The 8,557-nt window shown below is 34.8% G+C and overlaps 1 protein-coding gene across 1 annotated transcript in view; it reads left to right on the top strand.

Moving 5' to 3' along the window:
- The first annotated feature begins 1,608 nt into the window (after positions 1 to 1,608).
- Positions 1,609 to 8,557, top strand: part of LOC112040985 (uncharacterized) — a 21,125-nt gene continuing 14,176 nt past the window's right edge. Inside the window, exons 1-6 of the mRNA XM_065773088.1 lie at positions 1,609 to 1,727; positions 2,753 to 2,780; positions 2,988 to 3,110; positions 7,164 to 7,275; positions 7,493 to 7,530; positions 7,669 to 7,722. Of these exons, the coding sequence (XP_065629160.1) occupies positions 1,651 to 1,727; positions 2,753 to 2,780; positions 2,988 to 3,110; positions 7,164 to 7,275; positions 7,493 to 7,530; positions 7,669 to 7,722 (432 nt within the window). The 5' untranslated portion in view covers positions 1,609 to 1,650. The remainder of the gene's footprint in view (positions 1,728 to 2,752; positions 2,781 to 2,987; positions 3,111 to 7,163; positions 7,276 to 7,492; positions 7,531 to 7,668; positions 7,723 to 8,557) is intronic.

Raw genomic sequence — 8,557 nt, 5'->3', positions numbered from 1 at the left:
ACAGCCCTAAACTGAGAATTTTGGGGGAAGAAGGGAGAGTCCGTCTAGGTCGGCAGCGGCAAGAAGAGCGAGAAGAAAGAGAGAGAGAGAAAAAACAAACCCGGAAGAGCGGGCATGGCACAAGAGGCAATGGGTTTGGTCGTTTTCTTTACCTCGATGAGGCACATGCATCAGTTTCCAGCGATGGAAAGGCGACTGTGGTAGCATAATTGAGGGATATCGACGCTGGCGATTTCGCAGGCTTGAAGGATCGTCATGCCCTTTAGGACTTTCACGGAGAACCTATTGACGAACACTTCTATCGCATCTTCTGGGTTGGGGAAATGGACTCGGGCTCTAGCCACAGGGGATTGGGGCAACATAGGAGGGGGATTTGGAGTTATGTCCGGTTAGTTTTGGATTTATAAGGTCGATTCAGAGGGTCTTTCTAAATATTTTTTTTAGAGGCCGGACTAGAGGTTATGGGTGGAGGTTAGCGGCGACGATGAGGCCTTGCACCACGGCACTATGAGAGAGAGAGAGAGAGAGAGAGAGAGAGAGAGAGATAGAGAATGAGAAAGCGAGAGAGTCCGATAAGAGAGAAAATGAGTTTTTTTAATAACAATTTTCTTAATTTTTTTTTAATTACAAAAAAAAAAAAAAGCCAAAATGATGTCATTTTGGCTCACTTAATGGCAGTAAGTAACTTAAGTCTAACGGAGTATCGAATTGACAACTGTAGGGTTAGGATTTGTGGCCTAAGCCCAAAACAATAAATTTGTAGAGTGTGGACAATAGAGCTAGGTTGACTGTGAAGCTCATAACGGTTGATCACAACGTCCAAGTATGAACTAGCGTAAAAATATATATAAAGATCAAATAAGCTGAAGTCCGAAGAGACTTATGATAGATTAAATACAGGTTACAATTCTTGATGTTACAGTAAAATCTTTCTTTTTCCTTTTTTCCTTCTTCTTCCTTTTTTCTCAGGAGCCCTTCTTCTTTATATAGTATCATTTCCCCTCATCCCCTTCTAAGGTTACATTCCATCATCCGGGATTGTGAACCCAAGCAGATCTTAACCCATGAAAGATTCTACATTGATCTGGATCTTTTTTATGGGGATTCTAAGATCCTGGATCAGGATTCTGAAAACCATGTTCATAGGATCGTTTTTATGGGGATTCTGAGATCCAAGATTAGGTTTCTGACAACCATGTTCATACAGGTATTTGGAATTACAATTTTTTTTAATAATTTTCCATGCGAGCCAAACATTTGAAAATGTTTTCTAGTTCATTTTTAGGGTTGCAACCAAACACAAGAAATCAAGTTAGTTTTCCAAAAAAAAAATTGTTGAAACAATGAGAGCATAATACGCGATCATGCTGTTTTCAATAAATAATTTTGGGAATTCACATTTTGTTTTATACTTGAAGCAATAGGAGATGTTATTTTCACATTTGTGTCCCTGTTAGATACTATTGCATGCCTATGATTGAAATCTATGTACAGTTTTAATGGATATACCCATGATAGTTTAAGTCCTTATTTATGACTGATCATGATTGCCTCATGTACAGATTGAACATCTTGTGAAATTTAGTTTTATTTAGGCTCATCAATGAAGTTTTATCATCATAATCTGATGAACTTTTGCAGACTGTGCTGATGACTTTCCTGATTTGCAGGTTTGATAAGGAGCTTAACAAAGAAGTAGCTATTAAAGTAATTGATTTGGAAGAGTCGTAAGTGATAGCTTCCCACATATTTGTTCTTAATTTTTCAGATTCTTGCTGTTTCTAGCATCAGATGCTCTCTTATATAAACCTTTTGAACAAATGAGCAACTCAATGTGCAGTAAAAAATGCCAGGATCGTCCAATACCCGTGCCATGAATTGAATTTTTTTTAAAAATACAGTGATGTTTAATGGACACTTAATGATGTTTTGTTCACTTGTTTAAAACACAAAACAAGGAGTGTAAATCTTGTGTTTGATAAAGATTTTTGATTTGTATCCAAATAGCCTATCTTAATGAATAAACTTCCTAGTTCGCCAGAAGTTGCCCACAGTATTTCTTAGTATGTTCCTTTGTTACCTTGATAAGAGTGAGCAATGCTTGTATTGGAAATTTGGAATGCCGTGCTACACATTTTAACCCCATTATACTTATGAATGTCCAAAATCTTTAATAATGACCCTCATGTCCTGGGAGGTAGGTATTATATGAATCCAACATATGCTAGTATGTATATCCTAATCTGGGACACTTTTGAATTCTTGTATCTTTAGTATGTCCATCTGAATTCATTGTTGAAAGCAATAAGCCACCCAGAACAATTGTTTTCATTGGCCAAAATCTTGTGTTGTATTCTTCTTTATATGGATTGTTTAGATCAATGTGGAGGTTGCTCTATATGCTATGATTGAATTAGCTGTATTGTGTTATCACCAAAGGGAAAGAAGTGCTAATATTTTCTTGTGTAAGAATATGGAAGTTCTTGAGAGTTTTTATGAGTTCTTTATCACATCAGTTTAGCTAAGGTGTGTTGCAGTCCTATATATCATGTTAAGGTCCTTGTGTTAAATTCTTATATTCCTTATAATACAGAAATTGATGATGTGTTTCTTTTTCTCCTTTTAATTGTGCTACTTGGTTAGTAAGTGAGCTCTTTCTTGTTAACATCATAATTCACACTTACTTATTGCTTTATCTGAGTCATGCTTAATGAGAAATGTCTAAATATAGCTTTTCAATTATCTTTTGCAGAGAGGATGAAATCGAGGACATTCAAAAGGTATTAAGTTCACAATTTTGATCAATCGGTTTAAAAAATCTTACATAATATTATTTTGGGTCAATTATACAGCCGGTGGGTCTTGAACCTGCAATCCCACCTTCATCCTGTTCTTGTGGGGAAGGAAATGCCATTTGAGCTACTGCTCATTGGCTCAATTTTTCATCATAAATGATTAAGTTTCTCACCTATCTTATTTTATGCCAGGAAATTTCTGTTTTGTCACAATGTCGATCTCCTTATATTACTGAGTACTATGGTTCCTTTCTCCATCAGACTAAACTATGGATCATAATGGAATACATGGCTGGTGGCTCTGTTGCTGACCTAGTAGGTTACTTCTATTGACTTGCTTCTACATGTTTATTGCCTGAAGATAATGTTGTCTTTTTCTTTTCTTTTTTTCGGTTTGGTTAATTGATATGGTAAATTTGATTTGACCCACATCAGTCTTCTTAATTATTTTATTTTATTTAAAAAAAGGTTGTCTTCTAAATTAAGTTTTGACTTATAAAGTTTTGACTTTGAAAGTAGAGATGGCAACATGTATTCTTTTCATTCTATTCTAACTAATGTCATAGTCTCTGTTTGTTAACTACTTTTACTAATCTTATTTTGGGTCTTCCTCCTCTTTTTGTTCTCTTAACTTGAATCAACTCACTTTTTCTTACTGATACATTAATCGCTTTCCTCTAAACATGCCAAATCATCTCAAGCGACTCTCTTATCTTTTCAAATCCTATATTTCCAACTATTTCCACTTATTTATCTTAACATTCTCTTTTTAGCTACACTCATTTTATGAATACGTTGATTCTTTATCGTCCAACATTCAGTACCATAGAGCATAGTTGGTTTTATAGTAGTCTTAAATTTTCCTTTAACTTAATAGGTAATCTACGATCACACCACTTCTAATGCGCTTCTTCACTTTTTCTACCTTTCTCTTATCATATGATTTCACATCCTTTTAGATCTTTCCGTTTTTTTGAATTACTGATTCAAGATATCGTAAACTGTCTTTCGTATCTCATGACTTTCGAGCATTACCACTTGCTTGCTTGTAGTTCTCATTTTAGCGACACTCATTTTATGAATATGTTGGTTCTTTATTGTCCAACATTCAGTATCATAGAGCATAGTTAGTATTATATTATAAAATTTTTCCTTTTAACTTAAGAGGTATTCTGCGATCACACCACTTCTGATGCACTTCTCCACTTTATCTACCTTTTATCTACCTTGCTTTCACCATATGATTCACATCCTTTTGGATCTTTTCATTTTACGAATTACTGATTCAAGATATCGAGAGCTCTCTTTTGTATCTCCTATGCAACATGTTTGCTTGTAGTTCTTGGAGTCGCAGGCACTAGGATAGAAATTTAGGATAAATCAGGTCTTCTAATATTAGTGTGGCTAGTGGTAATTGAGTTTAATCTGTTACCAAGTTCTTGGTGAGAGGTGGTGTCTGATAAAGATGGAAAAGCTCAGAGTTAAGTACCAATGTGAAAATAGTAATTTAGGGTTGATTATGGAGTTATCAAATTAAAATTTCAAATGCATTTTATTTTGGAGAATATGGTTGGTTACCGATTGTCATCAACTAAGTGTAGAAGTGTTTGTGCTGTCGTGATGTTCAGCTTTAAGACGCACGTGGATAACTTACTATTAAGAAACTTTTTTTTTTTTCATTGGAATGCTAAACATGCATGTGTCTTCTTCATTTTTTTTTTTTTTTTCCTCCTGATATGTAAATAGTGATGAAGGGGCTGGTGGGGTTTGAACCTCACTGCCTAGGCACTATAAGAGATGCTGGAACTACTGAGGTATCCCTCAAATCCTAAGAAGTATACTAAAGAAACTCCTATTGAAATTTAAAATATCCACAAATATGGAAGAAGAACAAAAACTACCTGACCCAGACATCCAATCCTACAAAGTTTTCAAAAATCAATATTAAGCGAGATCGACGAAAGCTCAACTCCTTCCAAAGTTTGACTCTTTCTTTCTTTCCAAATTATCCACGACACAAAAGAATGGATTTCCAGATTCCACCACTCTTAGAATTATTTATCTTTTTTGATAAGTAATAAAGATTTATTGATATCAAAAAAGAGACACCCAAGTACAAAAGGGTATAGGGGTGTACAAATCAAATAAAGAAATTACCACTCTTAGAATAATTATACCTTCCCTCCCAACAAGCAAACAAATCAAATCGTTTTGTCATCACTCATAACCACAAAGAGAGAAAAGACTAGTACCCAAGTTGTCTTGCTGCCGAATTGAAGTAATAGCTGATTAAAAGTTTCTTTATTTTCCTTGCACATAGAATACCAAATCTACAGTAAATATGCCCCTTTTCCAATGGTTGTCCCACTGTCAAAATATTCCCCCATGCAGCTGTCCAACTAAAGAATGTAACCTTTTATGGAATGTTGTAAAAGCTTATAACATGAATGGTGTTCCCATTGTATTTCCTAGGTTAGTTATGTTCCTAGGACTGCACAATAAAAAAGGAAATATATATTATGATGTTCCTCTATGTAGCATTTTGTAAGCCTAAGAGCTTCCTTCAGTTGCTTCCTCATTTCTGATTTTTGTACTTGTATGTGCTACTTTGAAGTTTGCCTTACATTTACATGACTTTGTTAATGTGATATAAATGGTGCAATTATGTAGCCAATTAGTTCTAGCTTGAATGGCACATGGCACCTTCTAGCCAGTAAAACCTAAGGTTGCAGTTCAAAACCCATTGGCTATGCTTTTAGTCCTTATATTTAGTTCTGTCCGCATTGTGCTGTTAAGAGCTCCAAAAAAAACCTGGTTTAGGTTTTTTTTTTTTTTTTTTTTTTTTTTTTTTTTTTCCTTCAAATTTCAGTTCTCAAAATATTTTTTTTACTCAATCAAACCCATCCTTAAGCCAATTTTCACTTTCCCTCACATCTCTCTCTCTCTCTCTCTAAAGTAGACTGATGTATGCTGCTGTGTATGGTTTCGGTTTATTTTTGGATTTGCTATGCTGATGAGGATGATGTCACAATGGTGAGGGCTGATATTTTGTGGTTGAGGATTGGGTTGATCACTGCCTTGCGTGGTGGGTTTTTCTTTTGTGCTGATTGTGTTCACTGATGGGCAGACTTTTTTAAATTAAAAAAAAAAAAAAAAAACAATTTCTTGGTTTTTTAAACAAATATTTTAGGGAAAAATATCTTTTTTTAAAGATTTAAAAATTGAAACAGTAGAAAATAAAAAAAATGCTGTTTTGGGGAATTTAACGGCTCAATAAGGATGGAATTAGATGGAAGGACTGATTGAACAGTTTAAAGTTAAAGAACTGAAAAAGGAAAAAAATAATAATAAATGAAGCTTTAGGGATGACGTCAAAACAGGCCTAACTAGGGTTTAGTTTGTAGTTTAGCCTAAAAAAAAAAGTGTAATTGTGTAACCAAAAATAATGTTGGGTTACAAAAAGAGGGACTAGCTTTTCTTTTTCTTTTGATAGATAAAAGGAGGGACCAACTTAAACCAATGCTCAGAATATTTAGGCATCAGTATCTGTAATGTCCATTAACTGACAATTCCTTCCCTACAAATATGAAGAGCCTGATTTAGGAAGCTCTATAGGCTGGGGTATGTCTATTTCACTTAAGACATCACGTGTAAAATGCATGGATAGTGAACTATATTCAGTGGTTGACTTACTAAATGAAAGATTTTTCCATATTTATACCTGATAGAAATGTAGAACTGCTGTTGATATTACTTGTGCAAATGAGAAAAGTTAAAAATCTTGTAATTTATTTAGATATGCTTAAATCATATCAATGGTTTGACAACTGCTTTCAATATCAAGGGCAACCTCTAATGGGAAATGATAGGTTGTGGTGCTTTTCTTTTCTTGTCATCTACTTGTCTGTGCATGCAAAAACAATTCATATTTATGTTGAAGATGAATTTCTACATTGCATATAACTTCTCTCATATACTTGATGCATACTTGCCTGCACCTGGGGTGCCTCAGTGGTAAGGGAGAGTGCTTGGACTAACTGTAATCCCAGAAGTCTCTAGTTCGACTCTTAGCTTAGGCATTTCATGATTTACCCAATTGCTCAATGGCGGTGTGTAGGTATCTGGGGTTTGCCCTCTTATATATGTCCTCTCGTATACATGATGCATACTTTCCCACACCCGGGGTGCCTCAGCAGCAAGGGAGACTGCTTGGACTAACTGTCCCTTACACACACACACACACTCACACACACTTGTTGGATACTTGAGGCTGCTCCTTTCATCAATAAAATTCTTTATTACGTATTAGGAAAAACGCTGAGTTGTATATACTCTTCTTCAAAGCTAACAGAGACTTTGCTTCTGCAGCTCCAATCAGGTCCTCCATTGGATGAAATATCAATTGCTTGCATATTACGTGACTTGCTGCATGCAATTGAATATCTGCACAATGAAGGAAAAATCCACAGAGATATTAAAGGTTTTCTTTCCCCTCCCTATATATTTGAATATCCATATGGAAGAAATATTGAGAAATTTCTCATTTTTGGCCTTTAAAGATTCTGTATGTTTGACATGCTGTGCTTGAAAAAAAAAAATTCCCTATACCTGCAGCTTCATAATAATGTTACAAGGAATTTTCTCCTTGTTATTTTAAATTATCTTGTTATGATGACCTAACATTATAATTTTTGCAGCGGCAAACATTTTATTGACCGAGAATGGTGATGTTAAGGTATAACCTTTATACTCAAAGAGGCTTTCAGTTGGCATAAATCTGTATTAAGGCTGACTCGCTGGAAGAACATAATATGGGTTCAATTACATGGATTTGTTTCTTGTCTTCTGCATTGAATAATTGACTTTGTCACAGGTGGCAGATTTTGGCGTTTCTGCACAGTTAACAAGGACTATTTCAAGGAGAAAGGTACTCCATTTTGCTGAGGCTAAATTGTTAATCACTTGAGCAAGGATGGCATATTGGGATGTTCCATTTACAAAGTTCTCTTTATTATGGATTTGGATGTAGTTGAGGCCCTTTGTTTCATGACCAATATTTGTCTTTGTTTTAGTTGCCATGAGCACATTGTGATGTTTGAGTTTTCATTAACATGAAGCTTCCTAAAGCTGTTATTAGATGGGGGTTTTAAAAATGATTGATTTCCATCATACCATCACTATGGGTTTCTAGGGGAAATTATATATATATATATATAATGAATAATTTTTATCTAACAAAAACACAAGTCTGTCATATTATAAAAACCAAAAACACAGCAGAAAACAAAATACTTCCCAGTAGGCTAACAAACTGAAATACAAAACAACTAGAAGCCTGCTATATTCAACAGCCATTAAGGGTTTATCTACTAATCCCCACTAGCTCTGAAAATGGCCAGGATATACAAATCTTCCTCCTCCTTACATAATGCTTCCCAGACCACACTTTTTTCTAGTATAAGTCCCAGACCGCCCTTTAGCTCTGAATTCTGAGTTTGCTTCTCTGTTTGTTCAGAGTGTTTATCATCGTGAACACTGTTCATTTCATTCAATAAAAGTCTTATTACCTATTAAAAAAATAATAACAATAACGTTTTTCACCATCTGGTCTTCTGTCAGAATTCTGCTATTATAAACTCTAGCATTCCTCTGATGGTAAGTCGCTTGATTGTCACATACAAATTATCTTTACATAAATCATTTTAGTTTAAAATATGGGGAGGTTCAGTGTTAGTTTTTTATTAGAAGTAAGTGGTTAAATA

The sequence above is a fragment of the Quercus suber genome, unplaced genomic scaffold, assembly GCF_002906115.3.
Source record: "Quercus suber isolate HL8 unplaced genomic scaffold, Cork oak 2.0 scaffold_69, whole genome shotgun sequence".
Taxonomy (NCBI): domain Eukaryota; kingdom Viridiplantae; phylum Streptophyta; class Magnoliopsida; order Fagales; family Fagaceae; genus Quercus; species Quercus suber.
The sequence above is the reverse complement of the archived record's forward strand: the minus strand, read 5'-3'. Positions and strand labels throughout refer to the sequence as shown.